Here is a 19,581-nt window from a genome sequence, read left to right as displayed (position 1 = left end):
CATCTTGCTGTGTATTTACACTGCAACTTGGCTCAACTATGGCACAGTATCACTGGCTAAACTATGGACATTTATTATGGGTTTACTAGCTTAACCCCTGCAGTATCACCCCTTTTCTTAACACAAGATTGAAAATGACATACCCAAAATAATAACCCTTTTGACTACCGGCACAATCCTGGTCTCTTCTGAAAGGTAGCACTTGGGGGCTTGTTTGAGTCAGAATTAAGAATACATATTACTAAAACAAAGTTAATGATGCTCAAACACAGTGGAAGTGGAAGTTTTTTTTTCCTCACTGAAAAGATTGCTTTGTATTTCAGTGAATACAGATGATCATGGCTGTGTCTGGTGGGCTTAGAAACACAATGGAACCACAGCCAAAACGCTGGAGAAATCCCTTTCAAATTGGATGAAAATATCACCAGAAATGAGCATTCTGCATTGCTTTGCCTAAGCTATATCTAGGCAGGTTTCCAAATAGGACATTTGGAGACTCCAAAAGGACACATGGAAATTAAATGATATTACGAGGTGTGAAATACTATAGATTGCATACTGTCTTAGCGTGTCTTCTGAAAATTAAAGGAAAATTATTACACCAGTGAATAATTTGTGTTGTGTTATGCAAGCCAAACATACAATATAGTATTGAAAACATAATTTCATGAGCAAACATTTTACTCAGTCATCATTGTAATAGCATACTCCTAACTGGCTGTATGCTGAGCTGAAGTTATACTGCAGGTGGTTTTCCACGGAGAGGGACATTGTCTATACGATGTGACTGCTTTACCAGTACTGGTCAGAGAACCTCGTAGTTGCACTGATCGTGTTCCAGAGAGCCAATACAGTAGATACAGTAACAGCATCCCTATGTACAAGCACTTTCCAAATTGACAAAAGCAATCATTTCTCCGGAGAAATTCTAAATTAAGAACGGGAATTCGATCAATGTTTATCCAAGTTGCTGGACCCTTGCCATGAAAAGGCACTGACATTACCCTGATTTGTGTAGTCTGTGGATTCTACACAATAATTTGAGGACCCCCCCCCCCCCCCCCACGTTACAAAATGAGGATCTGTTGTCGCTAAAGCAATGGCATCATAAGTGAGTTTATATAGATAGAACCGTGAGTTTTAACGCTGTCGAGCGGTATATGCTGTGACCGTATTGATTGAAAATTGCACAGTGAAAAAAGGAATGAATGCAAATAATTCCACTCTGGCTCGAATATGGACCGGTGTGACTTCAGGGGTTTATCTGTGCTATGTCCTCAAACCTATTTGCTACTTAAAGTGCCACATTCTTAATCTCCCTCCTGCACCTACTGTGGCAGTTCATATTATATTGTAGGTTCATATACTGACTACTAATATCCATTATCAGACTGAAAACTTGTCGGAAAGAAGCAGGTCTGATAACAACTGTATGTGTGAAAGTTGTAAGTTGCTCTGGATAAGCACATCTGCTAAATGCCTAAAGGTGAAATGAAAACAGCAACAAACTATATCTTTCCCCAGACAAGCTTTTCAGTGCTTTACTATGATCAGATCCACTAGCCACTGCAGTGCTTAACTGTGAACAGTCCCGTAGCCATCAAAAGCTTAACTGTGATCAATCCCCTGGCCATTGCAACACTTACAGTACAGTTAACCCCCTTCGTCAACATTTGTCCTTAACTTCGACTCATAAATGAACAAGTCTTTGGTAAGTTCAGCAGTCACACAAATAATAAGTAAATGGCAAGCATTTATATAGCGCCTTTATCCAAAGCGCTGTACAATTGATGCTCCTCCATTCACCCATTCACCCATTCACCCATTCATACACACACTCACACTCACACACCGACGGCGATTGGCTGCCATGCAAGGCCCCAACCAGCTCGTCAGGAGCATTTGGGGGTTAGGTGTCTTGCTCAGGGACACGTCGACACAGCCCGGGCGGGGAATCGAACCGGCAACCCTCCGACTGCCAGACGACTGCTCTTACTGCCTGAGCCATGTCACTCCCACATAAGTAATGGTTACAGTTAGCTCTGAAGGAGACAGCGATAGGTCTCCAGTTTCCACTGTGGTTGGGCAGAGTGTATGGAAGTGGATCTAATGTTGCGTTGTTCTGTTCTTGTTTGTGTTACAGGACAAGAGAAAGTACCTGGACATTATCCACAGCTACACAGAGGTCCATGGCACAGTGCATGGAACCAGCACAGTCCATCTACCTGCCTATGTCAAGAACCACGGCATCCTGAGCGGCCGGGACCTCCAGTTCCTGCTGAGGGAGACCAAGGTTAGGCTTACTTTACATCAAGGGAAAGGCCCACTGAGTAACAGTGGGGGCAGCCAGTAGCCTAGTGGCTAAGGTACATGACTGCGAAAGCCAGTAGCCTAATGGCTAAGTTGCATGATTGGGAAAGCCAGTAGCCTAGTGGCTAAGGTACATGACTGCGAAAGCCAGTAGCCTAATGGCTAAGTTGCATGATTGGGAAAGCCAGTAGCCTAGTGGCTAAGTTGCATGACTGGGACCCAGAAGGTTGGTGGCTCAAGCCCTGGTGTAGCCATAATAAGATCCTCACAGCTGTTGGGTCTTTGAGCAAGGCCCTTAGCGCTCCAATGCTCCAGGGGAGATTGCCTCTTGCTTTGTGTAATCAACTGTAAGTCGCTTTGGATAAAAACGTCAGCTAAATTACAAATTATTATAATCATTATAGTGGATGGCAACTCAGCACCTCAATGGATAATGGTACTCTTAGTATTTAACATCTTGCACTGCCATCTTGGTAACATGGTCAACAACTTTGCTTCATCCACTATCTATGATACTGAGCCTTTGACTATTTTGTTACTGTTGCAGTTTGCATAAGGCTACCATGGCAAGTACTATGTCAAGTACATCAGAGGTTGTGAAATCCGGAATGAAATGAGATAAGAATGAAATCCGGAAGACGGAATATGAACAAGGAAGTAGTGTCGGTTCAACACTTATTTATTTTCTTTCCTTTTGAAATGCTTTATGGGAATATTTGCTGTTATTTTTATTAGGGGAATAATTTCATACAATTGTACCATAGCTTTGTCTTTTTGCTTGTTTTGCCATTACTATCATATTAGCAATGGAAATTATTGAGTAATGGTTTCCCACAAATTTCCACAGAAAGTCTTAACATTAAGTTACGACTGAGGGTTTCATACGATGATTTCACTTTCACAAAGGTCCATTCCATGACCAGAATCAATCAGCATGATAACGTGGTCGGGACCTAATTCCAACTGGAAGTGCGTACTTTGCCTTGGTGTCATATTGTTGGCATAATGTTTGCCGAGGAGGGAGGGTTTTTATTTGGCTGGGTTTCCCTATTCCTCATCCTGTCACATGATAGTGGCCCTTCTGGTTGATCATTGGCCTGTGGTCTGGCTGAATCAGCTGTGGGAGTTGGACAGTTGTCCAGCATAGTGACTGCACAGCTCAAGTGGTGAACTCATGCCCTAGTCTGCACCTTCAGAGGATGTTGATCTGTTGTTGTACTGATGTGACAGGCCAAAAGTGGCAATTTTGAATTCCAAATCGATCAATGAAAAAAGGAAACAAGAATATTATTTTTAAAATATAATAAAAAGAATGTGCTTTTTTTCTTTCTCCAGATGGCTATGCGCTGCTGAGTTTCTTGTGCCGCTACTTGAATTATAATTTTTGAAAGCTATTCTTAGAGGCAAATGGGTCCATTGGCTCAGGATTACTTTGTTGAAACAAACGAGTAAAGCTGTGGTGTGTATCATCTTGCAAAATATTTTTTCCTTGACACCACTATCAGCAGAACATAAATCTTTTGCCATAGTGTTCATATTTAGCCATTTAATTTGTATTAATGGGTGCGCTCATTTACTTTAGACTTTGAGTCAACTTGTGAAATATGAAATGTCTTCAGTCGTAGCTAGTTGTTGTTTGAGGGAGCATTATGGGAGTCTCCTGTGGTATTGTTAGCTACCTCAGCTCATCTGTACTCAGAGGTAAACGCATACGGGTGATGGAAGACTTGCTCGTGTGTACGAGATGCTGGCGAGAACGCTGGTGAATCAGCTGAGGTGTGGCTCTGCTGGAGTAAAGTTGCAGGAATCAGCAGTGTGCGCGTGTGTGTGTGTGTGTGTACGTGCACCAATGCAACATCTGCAAAACCCATGAGGGAAATGGGGAAATCCTGGGGAACACACTGGAGTACCCATCTACCAATCATGTGCGGTAACTCTGGATCCATTACACTGTAGGAAAGAAGACCGCAACTGGAAAAATAATTAACAATGCTCATTCATTCATTCATTGGGGATAGTCAAAAACAGACACACAATCACAAGGAATATTATTTAGAATTATATTGAGCAATCTGTTTGAAATGTGAGTAGGTTCGGGTGGCCCTCTCTTCCATACCTAAGGCAGGAGTAGCACCACCTACAGGCAGCCAGCTCACAACGTTTTTCCTTATTCCCATGCCTTGCTTGGCTGGGATGTTATCTAGCAGCATTTACTCTGCTTTGGATTCCCGTTTTGTGTTATTCCCATTTCAAATTCTGTGGTGTTATTGGTGCACTTCCAACTGGAGGCGAGACCTCTGAAATGAAGTACACAATGAAGGCCACAGCAGAGGTGCACAGCTCCGGTCCTGGAGGGCCAATCTGTGTGCTGGTTTGTCTCAACAAATTACCTTAGTTTTAGTTTCCTGACAGCTTCCTATAAACTATGCTGTTTCATTCTTGTACTTGAGCACGGTACAATCTTTAGGATAGTCTTGCACTCGACAGCTGTAGCTGGAGCTTATGCGAATGTCAAGATCAAGATATTATTGAGCTAATTACATAATTAAGAGCAGATGTTGGCAAAAAGAAAAAACTGAAACAGATCGGCCCTTGTGGAGAAGGATCCAATTGCCACTTGAGAAGGCTGAGGCAGGGTGGGTTGGGTTTCTGGTCCCGAGGATTGCTGTTCCAGCTACAGTATGTGAATGAAAGTTTTCACCCAAGCATACAGTATATGCACTGCAAATCTTTATTCAACAATTGGATAAATAAGTCAATGAAATTCAAAGTCAGAATGACTAAATGTATTGCGCAGGTGCTGATGATAAAGAAAAGCATTTTGATAGCGATGAGACTTCAACTTTAATGGATTCCTCTGGAGTTATTAAGGCTTTGAGACCCAGGACGTCCGACTGCTTCTGTCACTTGGCAGGATGGAGTGGCTGAGAGAGCCATTGTTCTGCTCCACAGCTGTGAATAGACAGCAGAATGACATCATCACCTCATGTCACTGAAGATGTACAGAGCTGGTGGCTGGAACCTGACACAGCACATCGCTTCCCAGAATGACTTTCCAGTGCCAGTACAGACCTCTTGCTTTATGCTGATGTCTCCAAATCTGATCAATTTCAGTTCCTTGTTCACGTTTTGTCTAGACTTTGCTCACAGCTTCCTTTTTTGTTTTTCATACAAATAAATGCAGGTCTGTTTTTCTCCCCATTAGAAACACAGTTTGAGTTTTTTTGTTTTTGTTTTTTGCTAATCGCTGAACTCACCAGTTTGCAGGAAGCAGAAACTAATATGCCTAATTTAATGAGAAATTCAGATTTAATGAGAAATGCTGATTGATTCCAGACCCTAGTTACAGTGTTGCGAGGTAGAAAAAATGCATATAAATAAAGAATGTTTCTGCAAATGTTTGTGAAGCAAACGTTAAAAAAATCTAATGAGTTTTGAAAGCGGGAGCTTGAATTCAAATAACCATTGGGATTCCTAATTAATTCTGATAAAACTGGATCCGTTTTCTGAAGTGAACTGATGTTTAGAAAACAAGTATGGAACTGTGTGATTTTTTTTCTCCTTTTAGTAAAGAATTCACCTGCCTGCAGATTGCTTGTGCTAATTGCTCTCCTGAGGTTTGAAGACCAAGCAAGGGTGCAGCACAAAAGGAAAATAATTGACTGAATTAGGTAGAATCTAGCAGCAGTTATTCACAAAGTCCCTGAACTTTAGAAACAGAAAATGCACAAAAGCACCCTGGCTTTTAGAGATCTTAGTGTGGGAAAGTTAACATTGTAGCTACTGAGGTGTCAGGCTTCATCTTCTGAAAGTCAACAGGGCAGGTTTCCTTTCATCCATCAATATAAAAAGATTTATGTCTTCTTATGTTGCAGCTTTTGTCACAAGTACAGCGCACTCTGAAAGTATTCCCTTGATAATGAAAGTTACAATCTTACATACCAAGAATATTACTCTGTAGAATTTTCTTTCACAAAAAGATTATTTGTACCTCAGTTTTCAGTACTTTTCAGCACCCTTCATTCACAAGGACAACATTGAGTGGATTTCTAAAGATTTTTTATGCAATTGGATGAAATAATGAGGTGGGGGATTTTAAAAACTTCCTCCACAGAGTATTTCAAAATACTTCAGATCCTTGATTTCTGCTTCTGGCCCGGTCTATTCAGTTCAAACCACAACATTGTTATTCAGTTGTGGACACTGAGATGACCATTGTGGTCAGCTAACCAATTGTTGATTGATTTTCAGGCATAATTGGATTTGTTGTCTGGTCAAAAGAGCTTCTGAAAGATTCTATATGGAAGAATGGTCAAAGATCTGACACCCATCATTTTTTTAAATAAAAGCATTCTTTAAAAAAAAAAAAAGTATTCTCTAGACAACTATTTGTAGCCTATAACAAAATGTTATTTTCATATGATTTTTTGAGCTAACAATATACCATGTGCCATTTATTGTATAGGGTTATTTAGCTCATCTCTGACAAGGGTGCTAATAATTTTGGAGGGCACCCTACAGTACAGTATATGGGTTCATAACAAACATGCCATTCATGAGGTGAGCAAAGTTGTGTTTGTATCTTTTCCATCAGAGTTCTTTCTATGCTAATAAGCTGCACATCAAAGGTCTGCACAGAATATATTTAAATTCATGAGGTCTGCTGGGAACAGCATGCAGAATGGTCCAGTGCAAAGGATGCTGGGAGCTCTTGTGTTGACTTTTACCCAAGACACATACAGGGAATTAGCATTTTCTCACAATAAACTGTGTGTATGCTCCAGCTAAATGTCCACGGCTTTTCAGATACCAGCACACTGTGGTAAAGGCTAACAGACAGTGTGCTGCCTAATGTCTCTGGCATTATTTCAGCCTGCCAGTCTCTCAGGTATCAGTCAGCTTCACATCCCGGGTCATCTGTACTTTTTTCATATGGACATGCACACTCTTGAGTCACTGGGGATGGGTCCATGTCCTAGACCAGGGGTTCCAAAATGTGGGTCCTGGAAGTCTAGCTAAATGTCAAACATTTTCACACAGTTCTGGTTCTGGCCAGTAGCTCCATCGGGCAATGCACAACTGGTGACCACATCACACAGGGCTCAGAAAGATACGGTTCTGTGTTCACCATCTAGTGACCCCTACTGGCCAATTTAGTGACTGCAGGCAAAGTAAGAGAGCAGTGGTATAGGGCAGTGAGTCTGGCAGTGTCAGAGTGGTATAGGGCAGTGAGTCTGGCAGTGTCAGAGTGGTAGAGTGGTATAGGGCAGTGAGTCTGGCAGTGTCAGGGTGGTATAGGGCAGTGAGTCTGGCAGTGTCAGGGTGGTATAGGGCAGTGAGTCTGGCAGTGTCAGGGTGGTATAGGGCAGTGAGTCTGGCAGTGTCAGGGTGGTATAGGGCAGTGAGTCTGGCAGTGTCAGGGTGGTATAGGGCAGTGAGTCTGGCAGTGTCAGGGTGGTATAGGGCAGTGAGTCTGGCAGTGTCAGGGTGGTATAGGGCAGTGAGTCTGGCAGTGTCAGGGTGGTATAGGGCAGTGAGTCTGGCAGTGTCAGGGTGGTATAGGGCAGTGAGTCTGGCAGTGTCAGGGTGGTATAGGGCAGTGAGTCTGGCAGTGTCAGGGTGGTATAGGGCAGTGAGTCTGGCAGTGTCAGGGTGGTATAGGGCAGTGAGTCTGGCAGTGTCAGGGTGGTATAGGGCAGTGAGTCTGGCAGTGTCAGGGTGGTATAGGGCAGTGAGTCTGGCAGTGTCAGGGTGGTATAGGGCAGTGAGTCTGGCAGTGTCAGGGTGGTATAGGGCAGTGAGTCTGGCAGTGTCAGGGTGGTATAGGGCAGTGAGTCTGGCAGTGTCAGGGTGGTATAGGGCAGTGAGTCTGGCAGTGTCAGGGTGGTATAGGGCAGTGAGTCTGGCAGTGTCAGGGTGGTATAGGGCAGTGAGTCTGGCAGTGTCAGGGTGGTATAGGGCAGTGAGTCTGGCAGTAGCAGAGCGGTAAAGAACAGTGTCAGAGCAGTATAGAGTGTATAGAGAGGCAGTGTCTCGCTCTGGACCCTTGTATCACCTCACACACGACAGCTGCTCTCACGTGCGTCTCCTTGAAAGCCTTTCCCTGGGACTGAAAGGGCGAGATTCCGCTTAGTCACGGGGGATGTAACGGGATAGGGAGGTTGAGGCGGGGAGAGCGACAGAGGAACATCTCTGTGCCCTTCGCTGTTCGGCGGTGAAGCACCGCATGCAGTCGTACACTGGCGGAGGCACTCTGGGCAATAAAGCAGACTCTGGGGTATTTTGTGCAGTTCTGAACAGACTCTGGGGTATTTTATATGGCTATGAGCATCTATTGGTGTATTTTTAGTATGAATAGTTGAATAGCCTCTAGTGTTTTTTTTGTACACTGATGAGCATGGCTGAGCTCACCAGTTTGTCTGTACCACATGACTCAGAATTAATTAAACTTGCACTTCAATTGTTATCCTAACAATTATTTTATATTTATATTTATATCAAGAAGGATTTTTACATTGTCACTGCAGACAATGCAAGATAAAGTGTATGTTTAAAAGCATGTTTCCAAATTCAGTGCATTTAACAAACCATGATAGAACCAGCAGTAGAACCTTGAATTATTATTTGAACTATGTACGTGGCATTCACCACTTATTTAATTTAAGTTATTAATATACCTCTACTATAAATGCTTTTATTATGAACACTTTGTTTAAATGTCAATGTTATATAACTGCCCTCATTTTTTATTTACTTCCCACTGCTTCAAACAAAAGCTAACATCCCCGCACAGCGTTTAAAAAAATACTGCCTCATGTCCACTGTTCAAAATAACTTAATTTAATGAGGGAGTGCTGCCTGTAAACATGGCTGCCATTCATCGTATGTGCTTATTTAGTACCAACTGATCGATCCGTCGTGATGATCGGGGTGGTGCAGTGGGGCTATTTTTGGGATGTTTGACACTTGGCTTGAAAAAGTGCCCTATGGTGGACCGAAGTAGGTCTTAGAAAACTAGCAGGCAAACTTGTGGCTGTGGCCCCTGCCCATTGTCTCTGCTATGTGAGTCAGCTCCGCTCCTCATCATTTTTATAGCTTTTATCATTGTTGTGCCAACTTTTATCATTTTTCTGCCCAACTAGCCATTCACTGGGCTGTAAAGTATCAGCCTTTTCAAGCCATTTTGTGAGGTTGCTATGATTTGATGCACAGTGCTTTTACGATTGCAAGAGCAACTTAAGCAGCACTGTGAGACTTGCCAGTTGTATGGTACGTTTCCTAGTTTTATTTTAGATTTTTTGCCAGGGTCAAGGGCACTGGCACCCCCAGGTAGCCCCCTGCTCTCTGTGACATTCTCTTACGTGATCAGACACCAGCCACAGCAGTGCTGTCACCATTACTGACATTTCACAGAAGAGACCTACAGTACAGAACCTATTTCCCAGGTCCGTGAGCTGCAGCTCAGAATGCCCAGCTGTCCAGCAGTGTGCCTCTGCTGCCCCCTGCTGCCAGGATGCAGGGAGTGCAGCAGGTATCTGCTTCTGAGATGACCATCTAGCAATGTGTGCTTGTGTATAATGAGTGTATGGGCCAGAATTAGGATTTAATTAGAATTGAACTAAAATATATTAAAAATTAATAACGGATGGAAATAGTTTCAACTTATGGTTATGGTGTTGCCTTTACCTTTAACCAGAAAAGCATTTTTTGCTGTCATTGTACTGTGTACTATGTAAATTCGAAATGGTGGGCATTTGTACTGCGCCTTGCCATGGAAGGCACCAACCAGCAATTGGGTTTAGGTGTCTTGCTCAGGGAACTCTCTGACTGCTCTTACCGCCTGTGTCGCCCCCTTATGTAATTAGTTGTATGTAATCATTATCAACATTATCAACAATTTTTTTTTAAAGCACAGAGGCATGGAATGCATGATGCATGGAAGCATCAGTCGCTTGAATTCATGGAGCCAGTCAGCGAAACTGTTTACAAACTCCGTATAGTATCTGTTTTAGATCTATACGGACGGCCCGGTACCATTCCGGTGCCGTTGACCTGCAGAATAAGCCAGTTTTCCTGCTGATGACAGCCTGTGATAGTCTGAAATGTAGCTAATCTTAGGGGTGATGGTCTCAGCTGAGTGCGGAGCTCCCAGCCCCCGCTATGGGCCCTCTCTCACACAGCACGCCCCTGTCCTCATCTGTCCCGCTGCCCACACTGAGGCCACTGTGACAGCCAATCAGGCCTCTCCATTAAAGTGAGGTAATGACCTGTCGTCTGCAGACAGCCGGGGGAATTGATGATGGTGGCACCCTCGGAGAGCGGGGTTCCACTGCTGGACACGGCGCGAGGCTCTTCAGTGGTCCATTTCACACAGCGGGCCGATCGCTCATCGTTTCCCAGGCTTACTGTCAATCAGCATGCTTCTTTCATCGCAGCTTTCTCAGTATCCGTCTGAATAACAACATGTATATTTCAGTCAAGGTGCAATTTGGATTAGAAAAGCCTATACTATGTGTAATAGAATCGAAAACATGGCCATGGCCACTGCTGTGAATGTTCCCCGGTGGATAATTATTTGTGGTTCATATTAGAATGGATGAAAGCCACAGGCCTTGACCCCCTCACCGGCAGCACAGAGCACTTTTGCTGATAGCCTGATATTATTCTGTTTAATGGAGGCCTTTGTCAGGGCTGAGCGTACACTGTGGACTTATTTAAGCATTGTTCATTTCATCAGGTAAATCGTATTCATGCTGAATTCAGTCACCTCCTGACCAAGAGGTAACAATGCAGCAAGTGCAACAGGTGTAATACAAATAAAATAATAACAGAAAATAAAACATTTTCATGCAGATATACAATTATGGTGAATGCAAACATTCTGCAGTGCTAGATTTAAAGTGGATGTATTCCTCTGTTATTTTTAAGGTGGAGGTTCAGTTGATTGTGCTAAACTGTATGGGGAAAGGAGGGACACATGGTGTTTTCTGCCTAGAGTTTATCCATCATCCTCTGAGCCACAGGCTGCCCCTCCATGCTCTCGCCCTCAGTCCTGCCTGGTGTGTGTGGGGCAGTGTGTGTAGTGTGCATGGGGCAGTGTGTGTGTGGGGCAGTGTGTGTGGTGTGCATGGGGCAGTGTGTGTGTGGGGCAGGGCAGTGTGTGTAGTGTGCATGGGGCAGTGTGTGTGTGGGGCAGTGTGTGTAGTGTGCATGGGGCAGTGTGTGTGGGGCAGTGTGTGTAGTGTGCATGGGGCAGTGTGTGTGGGGCAGTGTGTGTAGTGTGCATGGGGCAGCGTGTGTGTGGGGCAGTGTGTGTAGTGTGCATGGGGCAGCGTGTGTGTGGGGCAGTGTGTGTAGTGTGCATGGGGCAGTGTGTGTGTGGGGCAGTGTGTGTAGTGTGCATGGGGCAGTGTGTGTGTGGTGTGTGTGGGGCTGTGTGTGTAGTGTGCATGGGGCAGTGTGTGTGTGGTGTGTGTGGGGCAGTGTGTGTGTGGTGTGTGTGGGGCAGTGTGTGTGGTGTGTGTGGGGCTGTGTGTGTAGTGTGTGTGGGGCAGTGTGTGTAGTGTGTGTGGGGCTGTGTGCAGTGTGTGTGGGGCTGTGTATGTAGTGTGTGTGGGCTGCTTTGTTCTGTGTACACAGCCACAGTCTCAGAGCCTGCCAAACCTCCCTGCCGTATTTGGCCCAAACCCCAAAACATGTGGATTCCTTTACAAACGGGCCCCGCTCCCTTTTATTGGTGAAAGAAGCAGAAAAGCGTAAAGGAAGAGCTGATCTGAAGTGGGCAAGCTCTGGCCACACTGTTGAGGGAACGGGCGGCGCCACGGAAACCAGGCGGTTTATTGGTTCTCTCTGGTTTCTCGCTTCACAGCTATTTGTGGGACTGTCGTTCCCCTACGAAGGCCCCGCCCCCCTGGAAGCCATCGCCAATGGCTGCGCCTTCCTCAACCCCAAGTTCACTCCTCCCAAAAGCAGCAAAAACACAGACTTCTTCAAAGGAAAGCCCACACTCAGAGAGGTGAGGTCATCGGCCACATTTAACACCCGACCCTGCTCGTAATGAAACCCCCCTTTCCACTATCCGAGATCAAACAGACCCTATTGATCTTGGGCCGGATGTTTAAAAAACATTTTCAGAAAGGACAATTCTGGTTTTAAATCCAATTTAAAATCCAACCTCTACAGTATGTTGCCATCTGTTGGTCAAAATAGTAAACAAATGTCTGTTCAAGGAAAAATGAAAGAACTACTTAAAAATGTATGTTACTTTTATCACCTAATTTGCACAAGCATACAGTACAGAGAATTTTTGAAAATCAATAAAATAATTTTACAGAAATTAATATCTTGTTGAATGGAGAAAATAAATCTAAGCAATACTCTGTATTTTTCTACTCAGTTTTCTTTTTCAAACCAAAGTCCTGTAAATTGTGCTGTAATTGAGATGTTATATGGCACGCTCGACCTTATACCCTTTCAGCCAATCAAAACGACTCCTGTACTATTGTTTTGGCCCCTATTAACTTTCTCAACCGAAGCCAAACCCCCTTTGGATTTGGATGGAGCCATTTCTGAAAGGGTTAAATCTTTGTCCTACCAGTAATCTGTTCCGTCACTCTCCTCTCTCTTTCCTCCATCCCTCTCTCCCTCCCTCCCTCTCCCTTTCTTCCTTCCCTCCCTCTCTCACAGCTCACCTCTCAGCACCCCTACGCTGAGGTGTACATCGGCCAGCCCCACGTCTGGACCGTCAACATCGACAACGCCGCAGAGGTGGACAGAGCGGTCAGATCCATCCTCAGCCAGAAGGTGGCGCTGACGTTCACTCCCCTTCACCCATTTTAAACCCGTATCGATCGCACATCTGTACAGTGCATTTACACCTACACGGAAAATCCTGGAAGCTCACTTGATTGTGTTTTAAAATGAATGAGTGAATGAATAGTGCACCGTGCGAGAGAGAAAGAAAGGGCAGTATAATAGTATGCTAATGTCGCTCCTCTATGCTGTATGTTGAACAGCTAGGATGTGGCTAATGTTCGGCCATGCTGCTGTAACCTGTGAGACCTGTGTCTGAGCGTACTGTAACCTGCAGCGTCCATTTTCAGCAGTTGAAGTGACCAACACAAGACCAACACATTTGAAACATTTGTTTAAAACAGTTTAGTGTAAGTGAGTGTGACAAGGCAGCAGTTGGCTCATTGGTGGCAGCTCCGGTCTTGACTAGCCCGTGCTCCTTCCCGTAGACTGAGCCGTACCTGCCTTATGAGTTCACCTGCGAGGGGATGCTGCAGAGGGTCAACGCTTTCATCGAGAACCAGGTACGCCTTCTCGCATCTCCATCTGAACCCGCAAACCTTACATCTTCTGCTCAGAAATGCATTTTGTATGTTTGGTTTTCCAATAGAGTATCTCATGTTTTTATTTCAGTCAGTTGAGTCAACAAGTTCTGTGGAGCTGATGTATGGTGGTCCCAGTATAAAGAACAGGAAGTGACATATTGAATATTGCATTTCCTGCAGTGCGGTGATTGGGCCAGGCAGACTCAGCCTCAGATCTTCCACATCCAATTCCGTACATCATCTTAAAGTACCTTAGAGTTGGGCCCTCCAACCCTTTTCTTACATACTAGTGACTTTGTTACTGGCTGGTGATTTGGAGCACTGCCTACCTGCCTGTGGCATGGGTTGAGTGCAGACTAGAACATGTGTGTCATCATCTCTCACTTGCTGCTTTCCTCAGCTATGAGGTTCCCACACCTTTCAAGTCCCAGCCTATTGCTATCCAGAGGTTTCTGAGCTGCCCAATTCCGATTGGATTGATTGTTGCTGACCTGTCATGATCATTTAATCTGTGTTTTACCAGCATTTGCATCCACCAGGGGGTGCCATTATAAATTCTGTTGAAATCCAGCTACACTGCTGAGCATGTTTAATGTGCATCATCAGAATTTGTTTTTAGTATTTGCTGTGTTTTTGCAAATACAGGCATTTGAAGAACTTTTTTTATACTTTATACAGTATTTATATCTGCATTTCCAGGCTTAATCAAATATTATTGTAGGCATTCTCTCAAAAACAACTAAATACATTCAGTGAGCACTTTATTAGGTACTTAGACTTTTAGACTTAACTCTTGTGCTGCTGTAGCCTATCCACTTTGGTGGTTTGAGGTTTGACGCATTATATGTTCAGAGGTGGACATAATAAATAATAAAGTGCTCAGTGAGTGTATGTCTGCTATAAACCAATAATATGTTTGTGTGTGTGTGGGGGGTATATTTGAAAGATTTGTTGCATGTGAGGCAAGTATCTGTTTATGTGTTTTACAAATGGCTGTTATGTACAGTCAATCAGATGTTGAAAAATTACACGGGATGATTGTGGAATAAGTATGAATGCTGTGGTGATGTATTTATTGATTTTTACTGTTTCCAGCCTGCATCAGGAAACCTCTTCCATTAGCATCCAGTCCCACCAGATGACCATTCCTGCTCATGGCAAACATACATTTAGCTACACGGTGAAGAGTGATCTGCCACAGCAGCTAGCGCAGTTATAAATAATTCCTCCATTTATAAATACACCACCACTATTCAGTAGTCACCAACCTGTTTCAATGGTCCTTCACCATTTATATTTACACAAAAGATCATAGTTAGATAATAAGTTTATCATAGAAACGTTACATTTCTATTTCAATGTATTTTTTTGTTACATTTTATTAAAAGCTCAATTTCAAAAATCCGTCAGCACTCAACATCCACCATTGCACTTGTGTATTGTATCATTGGTGCCACATTGGAGCTCCAGTACTGCTGAACAGAACGATAGCTTCTCGCTGTGTGACCTCATCGCTCCCCCCCCCCCCCCACAGGACTTCTGCCACGGTCAGGTGATGTGGCCCCCACTGAGCGCGCTCCAGGTGAAGCTGGCCGAGCCGGGGAAGTCCTGCAAGCAGGTGTGCCAGGAGGAGCAGCTCATCTGTGAGCCCTCTTTCTTCCAGCACCTGAACAAGGACAAAGACCTGGCCAGGTGCGTAGCTATGGAGACACACACGGAACAATCGAGCATTTTGAGCTCCAGTAATATAGACTCAGTAACAGGCTGATTAAAGTTCATTTTGATGGATGGCTTGTTGTAAAAAATGCTTCTTTTGCTTTTTTAAACATCAGTGTTCTTTTCCTGTCTGGGCACTCTAGTCTGAACCTCTTGTATTACTGTACCCACTGTAATGTAAATAGCATGATTGATGATGATAATTGTCTATACTTTTTCTCATTCACCTTTTGATCTAAAATCCTCTACATACCTTCAGTACATAGCAAAAATAACAATTTTCACTACTATTCGCATACATTCGGAGGCATAACTATCTTATGTGGGGCGACATGGCTCAGGCAGTAAGCGCAGTCGTCTGGCAGTTGGAGGGTTGCCGGTTCGATCCCCTGCCCGGGCTGTGTCGAAGTGTCCCTGAGCAAGACACCTAACCCCCAAATGCTCCTGACGAGCTGGTCGGTGCCTTGCATGGCAGCCAATCGCCGTCGGTGTGTTAGTGTGTGTATGAATGGGTGAATGAGAAGCATCAATTGTACAGCGCTTTGGATAAAGGCGCTATATAAATGCCAACCATTTATGTATTACATAAAGGGGGTTAACTACAGTGAGTGGTAAATATTTGAAATTTACAAGTGTTCCACTGAAAACCGCAGGCTGCCATAACCGCCTGGTTAAAGTGTTGTTATTGTGGCTCTCACCGGCCCCGCCCTGGCTTCCCGCTGCGTTAGGTTCGGAGTGGACTGCCGGACGGCGGAGTCGACGAGCGACACGGTGGTTCCGGCGTTCAGCGAGGCGCGCGGCCACTGCGTGTTCCAGTCCGACCTGCTGCTCTTCAGCTGCGCCGGCGCCCACCACACCCTGAAGCGCGTCTGCCCCTGCAGGGACTACATGAAGGGCCAGGTGGCCCTCTGCAAGGGCTGCCTATAGCCGCCGGTCCCGCCCAGACTCCCCGCGCCGCAGAGCCGCCGCGGACCAGAGACGCGGAGCTCCAGCCGCCCGGGAGAGCTCGTGGGCTTTCCGCCACCAGCTAACCGCCACCGCGGTTACCGCGGTTACCGCTAACCCTCAACTCACACACACACTGGGAGCGGATCGGGCCCGGGGGGAGAAGCCGCGGTTACTTTCTCTCTTTTGTGTGCAGACTACGTGGAATGTTTGCATTTCGGAGCGGGCAGACCTAAAGACGGAGCCTGTCTGAGGGTAAACAGAGCGGTTGGAAGGAGCTGTTGGGAAACAGAGAGGTGGGGGCAGCTAAGCTGTATGAAGGGGTCGGGACTCCGCTGGAGGAACATTGAGTCAGCCCGCAATGTTTGAATAAAGAAGAGTGGTGAGGAGTCTGAAGAGCACAGGCGCCCTCTGCAGGCTGGCAGTGGTGCTACAGCGCAATGTTCTCACCCAACCTGTTCTTGTGTCCCCATCCCACATCCCCCAGTGGGTCCATTCCCCCGGGACAAGTTTAGGCAAGACTGCCCCCACCTGTGTCTGAACACTTTTAGAGCTGTGTTTGCACTAGTGTCAGTGGGAGTGTATGAAGGACATCGACCTAGCAAAGAATGGCAGTGGCATTGAGTTTACCCCAATTCTGTTTTACACTTAAATCTACAGTACTGCCTTTTTTCTTGTGAGAAAAATGTAGTCGTTTTTTTGAGTTAACTAGGAAGTAGAGTTCACTTTATATGGCAAACTGTACAGTCATGGTGCGTATCTTCCCTCTCTGTCATCATCTCAGAAAAGCTTGGCTGTTGGAAAAGGTCAAGCCCTGTCCATTTCGCTCTTCTGCATTTAGTTAGTTACAGCCAGACACACTGGGGCATTATGGGAAGGAGGGTATACATGTTTTAAAGGTCAAGATGCTTCATTGGGTGGGGTTTTCTATCTGAAGGATCTGATTGCAGCGTTATGATCTGTTCCCTAAGTTAATTGCTAGTACACTGTAGTGCAAAGAATCCAAGCCCAGATTCCCACAGCAGTCAGCACTGCACGAGGGAATTAGATTATATGTGAGATAGATACTGTGCAAAAATAAAATCTATGGGTGAAAGGCCATCTGTTCTAAATTCTAGGAGCACTATGAGAAGTACACAGATTCCCACAGATGATACTCATATTATTGGCTTTTCCCACAGTATCTGTTAAAATAACGATTAGAATTCATAGATTCTGATTATGTATACATATAGACATGTATACCTATATTTATTTATATGAATAAATAAGTAAATTAATAAATATAGAAGTACACATATGCTAGCACATGTCTGGATGTATGTGATAGTTATGTACAGAGTGTGAAGACTATAATATATTGATTGGATCACTAATCTGTTTTAGCAATCATTTGCATTATCGCATTTCTCATTTTGCCTGCAGATTTAAAATAGGCTAAATGTTGTGAATAAAATGCACTGTTAACATATGTTGGAGCATAACAGATCTAACAACGATGTATATTGTTCATATGAGGTTTTAATTCTTTTTTTAATTTATTTTGTATACAGATCTTTATTTGTGTTGCCGTTTGCTGAAAAAGTTGTGTATTTGTTTATTTATAAAACCGAAGGGAGATTTTCTTCTTTGTTTAAAAGAGAAAATGTTATTTAAAAATAATTTAAATGTTTATAAATGTATATTCAAGTGAGGTGTGACAGGTGGATTAGTTTGTCCAGACGAGCTGAGGACAGTGTCTGGGGTGGGAGATGTGGAATGGCCTTTCAAAACCAGGCTGCAAAATTTCACTCAACTAAGTGCCTGCATAGGACAGTCTGAAAGGCAAACACTCGTTTGACAGTTGAGGAGGGCGCTGATGTATCACTTTATTAAGCCAGGCAGAAGCAGGGCCCAGCATGCCATCGTGCACTAAGAATAACTACACAGCTAATAATATTTGGTTTCTAGAACATTCCCAGGATTTCAGAGAAAAAATCCCCAAAATTTCTGGTTTGGAAATTTCTTGAAGATTGTTTTTAACGTCACGCAGAGCTTTACAGGAATGGTATTGGAGCATTATTGGATTTCAGATACAATGCAATTCAATTTTTTTAAATGTATTTGAAGTATGGATAGTCATTCATGTGTCATTTTAACTGGAAAGCAACAAATCTGGCATTTCCATACATTTGGAACATTTAAAATGTTATTGACATCCGTGGTATTCAGCATGCCTGGGAATCTTTTCTGTGACTTTGACAATACTCTTTTGGATCCATCTCGCAACCAAAAAGGAATCATTCTGGTAGCTACCCTGATACTGGAATCACTGTCATCACAGTGTCTTCTGCAGCTTTCCCTCGGACAAACAGGAGACCTGCACACGCCACTTCATTCTCAATGCCAGCAACAACCTCACGTTTATGTTCTACTGCTCATTTGTTAAAGGAAATTAATTTGCACATGTGTAAATATAGACCCATATCCTGTAGAGTGTTGACTCTTAAGTTTTATAGTTCTTGATTGTAATGTTTGTAAATATGAGAATTATTCTGCAGTCGAGCTACCATTTTCAAGTACAAGATGTGCCTTTTTAATGGTTAGTAGGCCTGCTTCATTTGTCTATCCATGAAGAACACACTGCCTGGGAATTTGTGGGCATAGTCCTCGTATATCTGAAGGACCGGATTTATTTATTTGTTTGTAACCACAAGCGATCATGACTGATACATTTAGCAGCAACGATGGCAAAAATGAGTATTTAATGGTCAAAAGGTGGTCACGAGTTTGGCACTTACTAATTTAAATGTTTGGTGTTGCTTTAGGGCAGTGAGTGTGTTCGCACCTGGGCTGGGAAAAACATCAACAAGAGACTGAAGATGCAGATCAATTCTCCTTCTCATGGCTTTCCTGGGCATTGCCTAGAGTGTAGGCACGAGATTTTTTGAAAAAGATTTAAATTTAGTAATGTGTCGTGTGTTTTACACACAAATGGGTTTCAGAGGCACGATACTTTTTCAAACTGCAGGAGAGCTGGAGGAAAATGAAAACGCACCATGATTAGCATTGTTTTCAGTGTATCAACCGCGGGTTTCTGTCCATGTAATCAGTTAAAAATAGTTTGTTTCATATCGCCTGTAGCAAGGGTGGATGGGATGCACAAGCAGCGACTCAAACAGCTGAATAAAAATTCACTCCAGTGACAAAAAGAAAAGATTTGCTGGCACTGCTCTTGATGAATAAGCAGGATAGAACTTTATTTTTCAATAAACATTTCTTTCTGTGACAAGTA

General features: G+C 43.9%; 1 protein-coding gene across 1 annotated transcript in view; it reads left to right on the top strand.

The window, feature by feature from the left end:
• mgat5 (alpha-1,6-mannosylglycoprotein 6-beta-N-acetylglucosaminyltransferase) overlaps window positions 1-19,581 on the top strand; it is a 110,753-nt gene extending 91,172 nt beyond the window's left edge. Inside the window, exons 12-17 of the mRNA XM_061226780.1 lie at window positions 2,144-2,293; window positions 12,179-12,325; window positions 12,997-13,113; window positions 13,551-13,625; window positions 15,181-15,338; window positions 16,091-19,581. Of these exons, the coding sequence (XP_061082764.1) occupies window positions 2,144-2,293; window positions 12,179-12,325; window positions 12,997-13,113; window positions 13,551-13,625; window positions 15,181-15,338; window positions 16,091-16,289 (846 nt within the window). The 3' untranslated portion in view covers window positions 16,290-19,581. The remainder of the gene's footprint in view (window positions 1-2,143; window positions 2,294-12,178; window positions 12,326-12,996; window positions 13,114-13,550; window positions 13,626-15,180; window positions 15,339-16,090) is intronic.

The sequence above is a fragment of the Conger conger genome, chromosome 17 (assembly GCF_963514075.1).
Source record: "Conger conger chromosome 17, fConCon1.1, whole genome shotgun sequence".
NCBI lineage: Eukaryota > Metazoa > Chordata > Actinopteri > Anguilliformes > Congridae > Conger > Conger conger.
Note: the sequence above shows the minus strand (reverse complement) of the source record. Positions and strands in the feature narration are given on the sequence as shown.